We start from the raw sequence: 16,641 nt of genomic DNA, 5'->3' as shown, positions 1-16,641 counted from the left end.
TTCATGTTTCTTTGCTTTGTTATTACTCTGACAGGAGTTCTAAAAACAGGATTTTTCCAAATCAAAGGATCCCTGGAGTTATCTGCCCCCTTCTAGCCTCCTTTCCCTCCACCAAACTGCTCTTGGTATCATTATCCCGCTATGGATTCTTTCTTATACTCTTGATTTAGCCAGAGGACATTTAATAGCTGACTGGATTAAATATTGCAGACTCCAGCCTGGGCTATTTGAAAATCCGGGCGGTGGACTGTGCCTAACATCAGAGAAAGAAAACTGATCTATGAGATGTGTTTTAAGTTTCACGTAGTCCAGCGGGGAGAGAAGGAAGAGGAAGAAGGAGTCTCTAGGTTACAAAGTTAGAAGTTTTAAAAGGTGTGTGTTGATGAAGGGTAAGGAGAGAAGTCAGGGGTGGAATGAGGCAAAAGGCAACCTTAGCAAGAAGCTAATAGAAATTTCCTCCATCATAATGTGCAAACGAGATTTATAGGAACATTTTGTAAATATTGCTCTAGATGTCAGGATTCTTCCCCAGGAATGGAGTGCTGACTCCATTAGGGGTGCATCCAGAGACCTCTCTGAAGGACTTGTTTGTCATTGCTAAATTTGAGGTAGGAAGATGGTTTCTGCTTCAAGTTTGCTTTCAATAATAGTAACAATTCTTTGATTGGTGTTAAGTTTCAGGAACAAAAGAAGAGAAATGTGGGCTGTTTTTGTCCAGTACTATGTTCAGAAAATGGAGGCATAGCAGTCCCAAAGGAGAGCTTCGCACAACCAAATCTGGGTGTTGGGGTTTGACCCAATATTTCTACAAGGACAGGAAAACCTAGGGAGGCAGGATCTGATGCTCCTCAGTGACCAGGACATCTGTGAGCTATAACCAAATAATATGATATGCACCCAAAGGTAACAATAAATCAAGGCTAGGAATGACTGGATGGGTATTGAGATTAAATGCTATAGAGATAAAGAGCCTTCTATCTGGTCTTGGAAATTTTAAAAATTACCAACCCTTAAAGCTAATATGATCACTGACTATATTTCATTTCTGATTATGCCTGTAGGAAGCCCAAAAAGGAATAAGATAAACCCTGACAGTAAAATTGGATTTAATATTGTGGAAGAAAATACCCTGGCTTTTAAATTTTGTTTAAAGTAGAGAGCTATATGGGTGGCTATATAATAACATAAGCCAGATGTAATGTCAATTTAATAGAGATTTAGGGATAGTGTTGCATTTAAAAGAAGAGCCACAGTACAGTTCATTGAATATATCATCTTAATATATGGGCAACAAATATTTAAAACCTTATTGTATGCCAAGACCCTGGCCTGAGCCACATGTTAGCATTCACAGTAACCTCTATGAACATTCCTATTCAACATGGAGAAAGGAATTGGACTCTCTTCCACATCTGGTGAACTGCTAATTCGTTTTAATTTTGTTTACAAGCTTTCTTCTTGCATGAAAAAAAATGCTTCCGCTGTTTACAAGTCATTTTTAAAAATCATTTTCAATCAAACTGATCATGTATCTTGGTAAAAGCCCTTCCGCATGGGCTCAGGGATTTCAGAGTGCTGGGTCCTGGCCCCATGAGTAAGGGATCACCCGCTCATCTTTCAGCCCATCCAAGCATCTTGGAGGTTTAGAATCTGTCAGGCCTGGCATTCCTTGGCTCTTCTTATCACTCTCTACCCCTTCAAAAAGGCAATTGATTAGTTTCAGCTTTTCCAAACCGAGATCCGATATGTTTTTCAGGATCAAACGTCTTTGAGAAGTCCAGAGAGCAATGTGGGAAATGGGGAATGTGAAGAAGGAAAACAGGAGGGGGATGGTGAAATTCATCTCTCACCCTAACTCTCCAAAGGAACCTAGGGGATGGGCATGCTGGGCAGGAGATGGAATTGCGACTTCTGGAAGATGCACTTAACAACTTAAGATGTGTCTTTCCTTTCTGAAAGCAAATGTTTAAAGAAGAAAATAGATATCTAGAAAAGGAGGTTGATGATTTATGCCTGGATTTCTCTCCAAGCATTTGCCTTCCTTGTATTTACAGGCGTGTCCCCATTTGCAAGTTGTACATCTGTTCCTTTCACGTGACATTTCATAAAAGCCCTAACATCTGGGCAAGATAAACTTCCTTCAGGTACCTGCTTAACTTTTCACTTGTCACACTCACATCACCCCCCAAGGCATCCGTTTCCCTCTCCCGCCTGCCTCAGTGGTGGCCTCTGTGGGGGTGCACTTTGTTCCAGTCCTCCCACCCCCACGTCGCTGGCCCCCAGTTCCAGCTTCCCACAATATCACCCCCTCCCAGTGCCAACCTTTGCCATGGCCAGGTTCTTTGAGAGACTCCCGATCCTTAGTCTCCCACTTCAGGCCTGACTGTGCAGGTAAATGAGGGTAGCATTTTGAACCCCAGAAAAAAAGTCATATTTTGATTCTGTCTTCAGACCAAAACCAAACCAATAGGAAAACTACCGACTACTCCATACAAACTCCATACAAACTGCCGACTACTCCATACAAACTCACATTTAGGTTCGATAGTCCCTTACACATCTATATATTCCTCAACAAAGTGAAAGAAAAGAGCAGCTGATTTTGGTGGTAGTCATTTCGTGAGATTTCCCTCTCTGGTAGATACGCAAACTTCATGTTTTACGGAAACTTAATTTCACTTGCTGGAAATCTCCCCTCCCCCAAGAAGGCTGCCTTCTGGAATGAATGCTTTTAGAGTTGTTTTTTCTTTTCCTAATCTGGAATTTTGTTCCTCTGACTTCAGCCTAAATCGCACGAAGGAGGAGGACACATCGACAAACTTGAGAGCGGGTGGGAGAAAAAAAAAATAGAAGGAAAAGAAGAGTCCACGTAAACAAGAAAGGAGGCTGTTGGAGGCTCTCACTGCATCAAACTCCAAACGATCTCGTTGCAGGGCGCCCACAAAATCCCAGCTATAATTGAGTGTTTTCTTTGAGGTTTTCTGACCATGTGCTTTTTACCATGGTTACTGTGACTCTGATTCCAGAAGCTGAATATTCATTATGATCCCATCCCAACCTTTCAGAAGGCTTATCTCGTTGGTCCTTACAAAGGAGGAGAATCTAAAGGGGGCACGTCTGTGCCAGTGATTTTAACCTGCTCCACCTTCCAGTGACCTGCCACATGCTCCTTCTTACTTTATAGACATCTGGGAATTCCATACATGCCTTAAACTCCAATTACACACCTTCTTCAAAGGACACGTGCTTTGATTTGCTAAGAACATTAAGTGGGCTCACGTCCTGAGGCCTTGAGACGAAAGCGAGGGGAAAATGGAAAATGTATCCCATGTCTTTTTTTTTTTTAATTTAAACTGAGTCTATCCTTTGCTGTCCAGTAAATATAGTTAATAATCCTCCTATTTGCACATTCGTGGGCTCTCAAAGAGTTGGAAGGTTTCTGAGAAATAGTGGGATTGCCGGTTTTAAGAAAATATGAAGAAACCGATTTCTCCTTCCACTTTGCCAGTGCACTTTCCTTCCACTTTCACTGGTGCTGGGGGCGGCGCACTCTTTACGACATATAAGAGGAAAATTCTGCAAAAGTGGCCCCCGGGGATCCCCGCCCGACCCCTGTCTGTCGCTAATGTGGGCCTGTCTCTGGAAATTCGAGGTTGGGCCTTTGCCTGAATCTGTTGCTATTGCTCCCCTTGCTACCGCTGACACTTGGCACCGCCGCCTCCTAGCAGCGGCCAGACGCGGGGCTGGGGGCCTTCCACGCAAACCGAAGGAGATAGGGACATCGTCATTCTCCCCACCGCGCGGGCCGGGCCCGCCACCCACGCAGCGGACACCGTGCCGGTACCCCTCTCCCGCGCCTGCCGCAGGTGAGACCCTCGCTCCCCACGGAGTTCTGTTTGAGTTTCTGTGGCGTTTGTTCCCCGCAGGTTTGTTTGTTTTTCTTCAAATTACAGATGCAGGGAAAACCGCCTGACATCATGAGAGCGGGACAAACGCTCACTTTGAAGGATTCCTGGGCAGGACTTCAAGTGAAATCATATGCCTGAGAAGAACTTGATACCGGTCTAGAGAAAATAACCAGTTCTGACTTTGCCAAACCATGGAATGTGCAAAATGCTCTACTTTTTTGCAAGAGGCCAAGTGTCCCTTAAAAAGCTCCATTATGAATATGAACCTTAAGACTGAAGGGTCAAGAAGCTTGTGCCGTTGTTGAGTGTGGGAAAAAATTTACACACATTGTGCAAGTTTCTGCTTCTTAACATTATTTTATTAATAATACGTTCCACTTTGGGGAGGGTACCTGTAACTGTGCGTGAATTATTATCTGGACATGTGCTTAGCGTGTATGTGCACAAAAGGGGAAACGTACATACGGGTAAAAAAACTACTGCTTTCTTATAACTAAAGGCTATCAATCTGACCAACTTATAAATAAGATAAAAATAATCAATAGCACAGTAAAGGAAACATTCAATTTTCTACAATTTACCCAAGACAATTTAATACAACACTTTCCCCTAGCAAATGCATCCTGAAGGAAAAAGATCCCGAGTGAACCAACACATTAATTGGAAAGCGTTAGCTTCTTATTTCTGAAACAAGAGGTAATTCATTCTATGTGTTCTTTAAATAAGAGTAGGTAGCAAAAATAAAATGAAGTAACATAAAATCAAAAGAAGATATAATGGTGGAGGGAAAGAAACAGTTGGCTTCATTTCTATTCCAAAAAAGAATTTCGCGATTTATGTCTTGTGTATACGGGGTAGGGATTAGAATCTGCAAGCTGGAAATTGCATTCCAGTAGTTAATATTTTTCAGTGTGCAGTCGCCTCATTCAAAATAAAATTACCACCCTTTTCATTCATTTATTTCTCTGAAAATCTGGGGTGAAACATTACCTTCAGTTTAATATTTAATATTACTATAAATATGGCATTTGCTCTTCTCCGAAGTGCTTCCTTATGAAAAAAGTAGAAAAAGCAAAACACATTAAAAAAAGAAAGAAAAGAAAGGCAAATGGAGAGCTACCTTTCTTTGACACGTCTAGTTCTTATATCCAGAGTTAAGATAACAATTACCTTCTCAGCAGTGATGGCCAGCTCCATCCTGGTGTACCTTAAGAAATCTGAAATATCAAATAGTCAGACCAAGCTAGTGAACAAGGAGATTCCCCATGAATAATTTAGAAAATGGAGGTGGTTGGATGATACATACAAAAGAGAATTACCAACCTAATGCTTTCTCTCATCCTTCTAGGGCACCCTCCTTACATTTCTAACCTGCCTTATGCACAACACACACACACCCCCCACAAATACACCAACACATAATCGCCTTCCCTTTCTGTTATTTGCTAAAGGATTATCAAAATAAAAAAATAATACTTCTCCAAGCTTTCAGTAACCTTTTAATACAAGTAAATGCTGCAGACTCCTTATTGTAAAATACTGAACTATTAACAATAAATTCATAATATTCTTATGTCAGCATTCTATGGTGCTGTGTGAAGAAGAAAACAAAAACCTTCAGGCAATAAAATAACCTCGACCTGAGCTAAGCAAAAACGATCTGTTTGGATACATACACTTATTAGTCATTGTTTGAAATAGGCACCAAAATAATTTTCCAGTTTGAAAGCTTCCCCAGTTACACTTGAATGCAGTAAATCGGATGTAAAAGTTAAGAACTGATATAAAATCAGTATTTCTAATAATGTTAATTATAAAAGCCAGTATGTTCCTGGCCCACAAATAATCAGAATGAAATAAAAAATCAAACACGCCCGTTTGCCCATTATTGTTTTACTTAACTTCAGAATGTGTGTGTGTATGTATGATCTCACCAGGGAAAAATTCTGTGTAATTCTGGATAAAATATAATGCTAATGAATTGACTAGAAACTGCATAGCTGTAGTATTTAAAACTGTGATTGTTCCAACAGTTACCAAGGATACTGAAAGTTCAGGATCTTCATTATTTATATATTATTCCACAGCCTTATATTCTTCACACATAAAAAAAAGAATGATGCTTCCCGAATAGCATCAATATAGGGATATATTAACTTTTCTTTTTAGCAAACATGACACTAAATGTCATATTCATTCATGAAAGAGTTAAGCAAATTACAAATTGAATTTTCTCTTTTCTGATGATTTACACTTTATTTTCTATGCATTTCTGGTCATTTCTATGTGTGTACAGATGATTTTCCTAACACTGTGTATCTTTTCACTGAAAAGAACCTGTTATTCAGGAATCTTCACAAAGAGTGAAGAGCATGACAAAAAGTACATAATAAGAGAATAGTGCAGGTTTTACACTCCTTATTTGCATTTAACTGTTTTAACAACTACCACCTCAAAATATAAAGGAGGTGAATAGCAAATTTGTTAGTTTTTGCTGTTTGGAGACGATAAGAGATGAAGAGATGCTACTAAGCCCTCTGAATACCAAACTGGAATAATAATAAAGCTGTCTTTTAAAATAACATGTTTGTGCCTGTCAGTAGCTGCTTTATTTGAGTTTTTCATTGCTTTGTTTGTATTAGTGCCCCCTCCCTCCTGGGTGCCTCTAGAATTAAACAAGCAGGTATTTACCACCAACTTAATCTTTAGCTTTAAAAATATAGACCAAACTCTAAGGTTCTTTAAATTTTTTATCATATTTATTTATTGCAGAAAAATATACAAAGATATTTACAAAACAATCATAAAAATATGAATGCATTTAGACACCGGATCTATTTGCATTTTACCATGGGTCCTCAATAAATAAATAGAATGTTGTTTTTTGTATTTTAAGTTTTTTTTTTTTCCCCCTCAGAGGAAGGATGAAAAAAAGAATTAACTGACTATGGTTTTGCAGGCCAGTTTGATCCCAGTATTTTTAATTCTAAAGGTGTTGTTATAGCTCCTCTGATTGTTACCATTTTAAACTAGAGAAAGTCCATAGTGATGCCTTTCCTTTCAGTGGCTGATTGGCACGACCTCTTGAGAATGCATGCATGAAAAAAATAAAAACAAAAACATTCTTCGTCAAAAAAAAAAAAAAAAAACAAACAAACACAAACAACTGTTCAGACTTCTATCAGAATGCAGAGGTGTGAGGATGGTGCCGCTGCCCGTCTGGGAATCACTGTCCACGGGCCTGTCTCGCTTTCTCTTTTAAAAGTGCGCCCCACGCCCTGTTTCTTTGAATTTGGATTTTGCTCTTCTAATTTCCAAGAAAATCTTTGGCATATATTTTTATTTTTAGTTATCCAGCTCCAGAGTCTCTAGACTGTCCATTTTCTCCTTCTCTGGAAACAATGACATCTGCAAAAACCCAGAGGGGGGGAGTCGGTTATTGTTTAGGTCTCTGTGGCTGTTTTCTAAGACTAGTGAGCACTGTTCTTATCACCACCACTGAGAAATTAAGCTGAACAACCTGGAAGGATTTCAGCCCAAGGGCAAGAGGAAGTGGGTGGGTGGAAAGGAGGAGGAGGTGGAATTTGTTTTAAAACATTTGTTTTAAGGAGAACAAAAATTGAAAGCCGAAAGAAAGGGTGGCGCTGGCAAAACGGTCCTTACCCGTGACCCCTGGGTGTCTCTGTCTCCCCTCCTGTCACGCACACTCACGCGCACACACACCCCTCACCAGGGCGCATCCCCCTGGAGACTGCTCTCCCTAGCCGGGTCAGATCGGCCTTCCCGGGACGCTGGGGGCGCGAGGCAACGGTGCCAAGTGAGGTGCGAAGGCTGAGAGGGGAGTGGGAGAGGGGAGGAAATCGAGGTGGACTGGGAACCGCGGCCTGGCCGGCCGGCCGTCTGCCACCTAAGAGGCGAAGGGGTGCAGCGGCGCGGTCCTTACCTAGGTCTCCGGCCCTGCTGAGGGGGTGGGGGGCTCCGCCTGCTAGTGGGACGCGGACATGGACCAGGCCCCCTCCATCCTCCAGACCGAGAAGGCGTAGCTGAGCCGCTCGTGAGCCACATAGCTGCAGCTTGCCATCTTGGAGTCCAGCTCGTCGCTCTGGAGGACCTGGTAGAGGAAGTCGATGTACCTGGCCGCCAGCTTGAGGGTCTGAATCTTGCTCAGCTTGTCCGAGGGCAGCGTGGGGATGATCTTCCGCAGCGCGGCGAACGCCTCGTTCAGCGACTGGGTACGCTGGCGCTCCCGCACGTTGGCCATGACCCGCTGCGTCTGCAGCTCCTCGTAAGACTGCGGGCTCCCGCCGCCGCTGCTGCTGCCGCCGCCGCCCGCGCCGCCGCCGCCGCCGCAGCCCGCAGACTTCTTGCCGCGCTTGCCCTGGGCCGGGCTGCCCGGCTCGTCGCCGCCTCCGACGCCCCCGCCCGCGGCTCCGCCTGGCCCCGCGCCGCCGCCCGCGCTGCGCCGGCTGCTGCGCCGCTTGCGTCCCCCGCGCTTGCCGCTCGGCGGCTGCTGCCGGTCTGGCTCTTCCTCGCTGTTGCTCAGGCTGTCGTCGGCCGGCGAGACTGGCGAGCTGGACACGTCCTGCATCATCTCTCGAGCGGCGACGCGTGGCCTCGCGGGCCCGGGGCAGAGGGGCAGCCCGGGGAAGAGGAGAAGAGCGGGGCGCCTCAGCCCGCCAGCTTCCCCCGCGCGCGGCGCCGGCCCGGGCGGTGCGGCCCGCGGAGGAGGGAGCAGGAGTACGGACGGGAGGGACCTCCGCGGGGAGGGCGCGCGGGGGAGGCGGGGAGGGAGGCGGGAGGGGGAGGGGACGGTGTGGATGGCCCCGAGGTCCAAAAAGAAGGCGCCCAACGGCTGCACGCACACCCCGCCTGGCCTCCTGGAAACGGTGCCGGTGCTGCAGAGCCCGCGAGGTGTCTGGGAGTTGGGCGAGAGCTGCAGACTTGGAGGCTCTTATACCTCCGTGCAGGCGGAAAGTTTGGGGGCAGCAGTGTCATTGGCCTGACGTGAGGAGGAGGGACTTTTCGAAGTTTTATAGGAAAGTTTCCGCTTTCCAGTCCCCCTCCCCCGTCCCACCTCCCTTCCTCGGGGTCTAACAATTCGTCCTCCCAAACCATTCAAAAACGACCTGGCCCGGGCGGCCGGCTCCTCCACCCGCCTCCTAGCCGCCCTCCCCCTTCCCTCCCCGTCGCCTTCCTCCGGCGGGCGCGGGGCGATTTCCTTCCCCGCCGGAGCGTGCGGGCAGCGCCCCCGAACCCTAGCGCAGCCCAGGAAGCGGCCGGAGGAGACTGTCCTGGCCGCGGTGGCAGCCCCATCGGGAGTGGCTGTGACAGCAGCAGTGGCAACAGCTTCTACACAGTGGGTGATATCTCAGCTCGCCCAAGATCCCTCTAGGTCCGTGGGGCCGATTTGGGATGGCTGGGGGTTGGTGTGGCGCGGGGTGGGGGGGCATGCCAAGAAAACTGTCAACCGCGGAGCCCACCCAATGGTCAGGTAGATGAACCCCTTGGAGTTTCAAAGGCCAAACCGCGGCGGCCCAGCCCCGAGGGCCTGGGCGTTTCTGAAGACGTGGCCGCGCCGCGGGGGCTGAGGATTTGCGTCCCGGCCTGCTCTCTCACCCTTCTGGGCCCTCCTTTCCCCTCTACAATGACCCAGTCTAACACTCCCCAATATCCAAAGGACTACGCCTCGGAAGGTGCTCGAAAGAGGCAGAAGTTCACTCTTCGGTGGAAGGAAACCCAGTCCATGGGAAAGGCAGCAGAGCCAGAGGGGGGCAGCGCAGCGCCTTTGCTGCGGCCCTAACAGCTGGCAATGCCAACCCAAGGGAGAGACCCTGTGGCCATTTCATCCCCACCCCCAAATTAGGCTCCGCATTGTGACCTTGAAAGGCCAGCTTGTAAGAGAGTGAAGTGGGAATTCGATAGCGCCTGGACATAAGGGACTGCCCGCTCTGAGACCCCCCCGCCCCAGCCCCCACTATCTAGGGGATCCAGTGGACGATTTGGCTTCGTGAGCCCCAAACACATTCCAAATACTTGGATACGCTAACATTTTAAGCATTTCTGTCTATAAGTTAAAACGAAGAGCCCTGAAGAGGGTGTTAATGTAGATCCTGGCAAACTGGAAGCAACAAAGTTGATGAACGAGAAAGAAAGCTGCCTTGGATAAGAAACCCATCTTTTGCAATGCCATATTTGTTTTCTTTTTGAAATGAATTGAGGTAAAATAACCGTTTCAGGTCCATCCCTTACATGGCAAAGTAAAAAGCTGGAGTCAGTACACAGTGTTGGGGTGGGGGCAGCGTTTGGGGGCGACGAGTTTTGTGCACCGCGCTGGAGTACCCTGCACATAAGGTCCGCTCATGGGCTTCTCAGTACGGACTCGCCGGCGGGAACAATTAATTGAGCAAAGCGCCCCTTTCTGGGCTGGACCAAGGTTCGCGGCTGCAGATATCTCAAGCTGGAGGCAGGAACCCAGGCGAGGCGCAGGCAGGCCACGTGGCTGTTCCCCGCTGAGACTCGCAGCTTTGGTCCTGGAAACCTTAGGGTGTGGAGCTCCTTGGGCCGACTGAAGGGTTCAGCTTTTTGGGAGAAGTAAGGGCGAGTGTTATTTCTCCAGCGAGGTGTAAACAAGACCGTGCTTTCATGGGAGACACAAATTGCAGAGTTGATCCCTTACAATTTTTACAGAAATATTCAGAAACAGTGACTACAGCTTGTCAACTGGCCTGTTTAGTGAGCCGCTGTCTTATTGTAAAATAGTCTGTCCGAAACTCAGATTCCATTTGACCTCCACTTAATTTCAGTAGCACTCTAGCAGTTCTCAAAACAGTCACCCCTGCACCCTTGCGTTTGCATCTTCCGCTTACAGGATTTTATCTCTTGGAAGCGCTTAGAGAATGCGGCAGAAATTCTGCCCCACTCTCCACCAAGTGTTCTTTTTGTAAATCTGAATTTACAGTGTTCTGCAATTCTTATTTAGAGCGTGGCTGCAGAAATCTCGAAACTTTTTCCACTTCAGCTATTTTTTTTTAAAGATAAATCTTATTTTTGTTTTGTTCTTTTTTTCTCTTTTCTCAAAAATAAAGAGATCGAATGATTGGACTATTTCGTTTGTGGCCGCGGATAAGCAAGACAGGAAAGTGTGGGTAAAGTGTAAAGGAAATCTTACCTGACCAAGGGGAATTGGGGAAGGGGAGGGGAGCGGACAAGCTGGAGGAGAAACCAAGTCCACAACAGCGCAGCAGCCAGGGGTCATTAGCCAGCCCATCTTGCAAAGTCATCAATCTCAAAGACTGGTTCTTAAACAAGTGAGCCCAGCCCTTTTCCCGGCACTAAACTTCTAGCTGATGAAGAGCTCCTGGCCATTGGGTACAGGGACCCCCCCAAGGCTCAGGCGACGCTCTGATGCCAGAATACTTAGAGGGGAATTCAAAATGAACACCTAACCAGAACCATCCTGACCATGGAATCTTTCAGCCACAGTCACAACTGATGCCTAGTTCTAAGAAGAAATGGCTCTTGAACTGTTCCAAAGAGTGGAGGATGAGACGACTTTTGAGTTCTTAAGTAGGGCTTGAATGTTACTTTGGTAGCAAAAGGTAGTCCAGGAGTTACCTCTCAAAAAATGGCTGGAGCTAGATACTCCCTGCTTTACAAACTGCAACACGCCCTGGCTGACGAGTCCAGTCTGCTCATATACAGCTCTTTCTTATCTAACATTTTACCTACTAATTTTCTTTTCCACATTTGTAAGGATGGCTCCCTTTTTACTTGTTGACAGGTCAGGTATAATTCTGGATTCTCTTATATATGCAACAATAATTGCAACTTCTGCAATGTTTAGTTTAAATTTGAAGGTTCTTTCTAAAATCCCAATCTTGGGATCATAAAAACAATCTTAGAAATTTTCTTTTGAGGCTGAAGTTAGCCTAACTGAAAGGATGTCAGTGGGGACTACCTTCTTTGGGAATGCTAGATTAACTGGAATTCAGTCATTTTGCCTCCTTCTAAAGTAAAGTCCTCCCCAAAAAAATTTAACTGAAAAAAAAAATTTCTTTTGTACTTGGATAGTTCAAAACGATCTTTGTTTTCAAACTGCAAACTTGGCATGTTTGCAATCCTGCCTGAGGAATGTGTGCTGTGTTAAAAATTGAAACAAAAAATACTGTTAAAAGTAACGGAGTTAGAAATCTCACATTGAACATATACAATAAGTATTAAGTATCCTGACAGTTTGAATATGCTGTGACATTCTCTTAGCAACAATCAGTTATAAATACTTTTAGATAAGGAAAAGAAACACACACTATAGAATGGTTACCAAACTGGAAAATTCTGGAGTTTGGGCTTGCATAAAAGGTGAGTACCTCAATCTGTTCCTACTCTTCTTTCTTCTCAGACTTTAGATGGCCTATCACCTGTTTGTTGGCTCCGAGTTCTGAGAAATAATTTATCTGAATTGCATAAATAATGCACAGGAGCATTCGCACGGAAGGGAGTGAAAATTAGAAAGGCTGCAATTGAGTGAATATCAGATAAGGTTGTATATCTTAGATTTCATCTTGTTTTGAACACTCCAGAGGGACTGCTGTTTAAATGAGAGAATTTTAGTAAAGTGGAATATAAAGTCATGTCAGCACAATAACTGTGTAAAAGCTTATTCTTCTTTCATGACCCTGGTAGCCTTAATGATGTTTGAACACCTTTCCCTATATAAAAACTCATTCTTTCTCTTTAAATGATGATTTAATTCATAAATTCAACTGATTCTACATTTTTCTATCGGAATATCTTTAAAAGTAAAAAAAAAAAACTAAAGTTATAAGATGTGAAGTTTTCAATTCAGAAATAAAATGAAAAAGTAAAAAACACAATAAATTGGGGTGCCAACAGTACCGCAAGTGAAATTTTCAAATAAATGTTAATCTTTAAAATAGCTGACATTCTGAACTTAGCTTAAGGATGGGATGAGGAGACATAGGTCTAACCTGTAGAAAGTGCAGGATCAGAATATGGAAAAGTATGGAGTCTTGAAGAGCATTTTTTTTTCTTTTTTTTTTCAGGGGGTTTGCAGGCTGGAGAGTTGGTGTCCATTAACCTTGTTGGGAAACGCAGTCACTTCACTTGTATCAAAGAGTTGCTGGAATAACTGATGAAAGAATGCAAGAAATAAATAGTTATTCATAGGAACTGTTATCATGGTCTCAGTCTTTCTACATAGCATTATGCATCTTCTTTTTAATCATCCGATGACCAGTAATTTAAATAGAAATTGAATGATTTACATTATATGTTTTTTCAGTTCAATTTCTCTTTCTGATTACTCATAACTTTCACCTTTCTTCACTTGAAGGGATTTCCGTTTTTCACAAATGGGTTTTCCTGAAGCCTTGTGTCCTGCTGCTATTGTTTGATTTGGTTCTTTCTGCAGAAAACATGTTGTTTTTGCCAGTCACCACAAGAGGACACAATTTCCCAGATAACTTTGTTTAGAAAGAAGCTCGGAGAAGAGGAAAGCTAACAAAACAGCAAAAATAACACACAATTAATGAATATCATTTGGAGATGTCTATTTGATTTATGCCATTTTTATTAATTAAAAAAGCATGAGTTAGCATTAAAACTTTTGAAGATTTTATAATTTGTACTTTCTTAGAACATAAAGAAAATATACTAATGTTGTAGTTAAGGGAAAATGTTTATTTTACGTTGACATAATTTTGTACAAAACTCTTGGTGACTTTGAATTTTACATAATTCCATGTTTGGCAATGAAAAACAGTTTATTTTTTTTTCTAAAAAATTTTTCAAAATGTCTTTAACAGTTTGAATTTCTACTTCAGGCATTTGGGTTGTCTTTACATTGAAAACTATATGAAAATTATGTTCCACAGTTTTCCACTCATATTTTAATGCAAATTTTAGGATAATAAAAATTATTTTGCAGATACATGGAAAAAATGCGATATCTTAAGGTACTGATTCTCAGCACTTCCTCAGAATTATTACACACAATCTCTGATTTTAGAGATCCTTCCTCTTTTCTAGTACCTTCTTTCAAAAACATTTTAGAATATTTGATTACTTTGTACATTAAATTGGATTATAGCTTGATACTTTTCTGAAGACTTTCATGGTTCTGGTGGATTGCTACCACGATCAGGCTGTGGAATCCTGCTTTCCTTGGAACTAAATGCTTTTGCTTTGCATTTGTATCTTTATGCAGATAGATCCCTAATTACTCTCTCTGAGACCCTGCTGTAGTGAGTGAGCAGTAGACCAAAGGCTCTGAAAAAAAGAAAGAAAGAAAGCGGAAAGAGTAAGAGAAAATAAGAAAAATAAGGAGGTCAAGAGAGCAGAATCTGGAGAGAGAAGGTGAAAGAGAGAGCTGGAACAAGTGGACAAGAGTGAGAGAGAACAGGAGAATGAGACTTTATATATAGGAGGAATAAAAGGCCTAAATAACGAGAAAGAAATTGATGCATTTGAGAGAAATATAAAAGCTCCAGGATTATTTGTCTCTGTTTCTGATCAAAGACACTGCCTGTCCCTTGGTACAGACATTTAGATTCAAAAATTTCTGTAACTGTTGCCCAAGTCATAACAAAGCTGAGACAGGTGGAGAGCCATTCAATTTATACTTAAGGTTGGTGTTCATCTAATGGGTGAGCTCTGTGCCGAATTAGAGTAAAGATGGCAATATGTTGTCATTACTGGATCTCAGGGTGGACCTCATCTGGGGGAAGACAGATGTCATCATTTTTCCATGGACATGATATTATTTTCCATTTGACCTGCACATTAGAAGTCATACTGTGTTTTTCCTAGTGGTTCGCTAGGGTCAATGTCTTTGCCCTTCCCACCACAGATACCTTAGTAAAAGCAATGCAAATGACGATTCTTGTTCTCACTCACTCTACTCAAGACCTTGAGACATTGTAAGGTTCTGGTTCTGCCTAATGGTGCATTTGGGAGATCTGAAATCTGGTTTCAACTGGCACTAATTAACTGCAATAGATTTATTGATTCTTTTGTAATTTAACAGAAATGTGTCAATGTGTCTTAGGTTCTCTGAGTAAGAAGGTTTAGTCCCTGACAAATATGTAACAGTATTTTGGGAAACAAAATATGAAAATAATTTTGTAACATAGGGAGCTAAATATTATGATATATGTGTGCACAGAATGCCAAGGAAGGACATCAAACCTGGACTGAGGTGATGAGTGCCTTTGTGCATTGGAGAATTACCTTAATGCCACAGTAGTGGCCAGGAACACTATAGCTATCCCACACGGAAAGGCACAGAAAGGCTCACAGACCAAATTAAGATACAGATGACATGTCACATGGTTTATTGAGTCAATCTGAAATATACAAAAAAAAAAAAAAAAAAAGGAAAATCTATAGCCTAGTTTAATATACCAGCATAGGTTGCAAACAGGAAGGAAGGACCATGCTCCCCAGATCCTGTTGTATATGATGTTAACCTGTCCTAGGTTTTTTTTCTATTTCCCTATATCAATCTTCCCTGCTGGTGCTGTGCTTAAGAGGTCCAAAGTTAAGGATAAGCATGAATGGAGGATGTGACATGGGCAGATGCTCTTGTCCACAGCTGGGGCTTGACACAGCCTGCTGAGCAGCTGTGGATTTTATTTCTGTCATGGCTAAAGGACGAGTGGGCCAGATTGGATGTCCATGACAAGAGCCTATTTAAGACCCCATGAATATGAGTGCTTCATGAATATGGGGTTCTTTACAAGCTTTACGACAATTTCATGCTTACTTGGTCTTTCTGTCTCTATTTGGTCTGCTTACACCACTGATATTTAAGATGTCTCTCATGCTACTTGTTTCTTTGCTGAAATTCATCTATTCTTCTTGTTTCTCTGATTTTCTTTAGTAGAAATAGTTATTCCTAAAAATCGTAGTAAGCATGCATTGCAGTTGTTCTGAAGGACACTTTAGTTCAGCTTTATTCTTGAAAGATGAGTGGTAGTGAACCAGGTAAGAAGTAGAAAGGAAAGGGGGAAGAATAGGTTCCGGGTGCCGGGTGCAGTGTGGGCGAGGCACAGAGGCATGGGCATGCATGGCTTTTTCAGGAGCTCATAAAGAGTTTTTGTATGAGTGGAGGTGGAGTGGGGGAGGGAGCAGCCAGAACTGATGCCAAATATTAGTTTCCTGAGATGTAAAATGAAGTAATTAAATTCGTAATTTGAAAAAGTTGAAAAACATTTAAATTAGAAGGGATTTTAGAAATTATCTAGTCTAAATAGCCAGCTTTATAGATGATTTTTTTTTTCTTTCTGGCTGCTTCATTTCTAACTCTACAGTTCAGCCATATGTGTAACCCAAAAGCATTTTTCCAACTGATAAGAATATGTTTTCTTCTAGTTGTAGATACTACTTGTGGCCAACTGTGGACCTAAACTTCAGTGCCAAAAATGATTGAAATAGGCAGTGAAGTGGTTTGAATGGGGTAAAAGGAACTCCCTCTAAAAGCCACCTTATGTTTCCCAGAGTCATGCTTTAAATCTATCACTGGTAACTCATTAATTTGGGACAGACATTGTCCTCTCCAGGCTCCTCTTTTATATCACAATGTCCCCAACGTGAGGGAGCACATTGGATCGCTAATATCTTTGAATAAATTTGATTGTATGTTGTTTTTCTCAAGACAGGGGGGCTCAGGCAGCCAGAGGACACTGGAACATGTTGGGGAGGCTAGGCTGAAAGG

General features: G+C 43.2%; 1 protein-coding gene and 1 long non-coding RNA gene across 2 annotated transcripts; one reads left to right on the top strand and one right to left on the bottom strand.

Annotated features, from left to right (window-relative positions):
• Positions 1 to 6,645: 6,645 nt before the first annotated feature.
• Positions 6,646 to 8,613, bottom strand: TWIST1 (twist family bHLH transcription factor 1). Its single transcript, XM_032753447.2, has 2 exons — positions 7,852 to 8,613; positions 6,646 to 7,316 (listed from the first exon to the last, which is right to left on the bottom strand). Exon 1 carries the CDS (start codon positions 8,497 to 8,499, stop codon positions 7,894 to 7,896), a length of 606 nt encoding a protein of 201 aa, XP_032609338.1. The 5' UTR covers positions 8,500 to 8,613; the 3' UTR covers positions 6,646 to 7,316; positions 7,852 to 7,893.
• A 123-nt stretch (positions 8,614 to 8,736) lies between these two features.
• On the top strand, positions 8,737 to 13,099 carry LOC131382694 (uncharacterized). The gene is made up of 3 exons (XR_009212291.1): positions 8,737 to 9,300; positions 12,307 to 12,447; positions 12,971 to 13,099. It is a non-coding gene; the product is annotated as an uncharacterized LOC131382694 (long non-coding RNA).
• The last annotated feature ends 3,542 nt before the right edge of the window (positions 13,100 to 16,641 follow it).

This window comes from Hylobates moloch, unplaced genomic scaffold (genome assembly GCF_009828535.3).
Source record: "Hylobates moloch isolate HMO894 unplaced genomic scaffold, HMol_V3 SCAFFOLD_1, whole genome shotgun sequence".
Taxonomy (NCBI): domain Eukaryota; kingdom Metazoa; phylum Chordata; class Mammalia; order Primates; family Hylobatidae; genus Hylobates; species Hylobates moloch.
The sequence above is the reverse complement of the archived record's forward strand: the minus strand, read 5'-3'. Positions and strand labels throughout refer to the sequence as shown.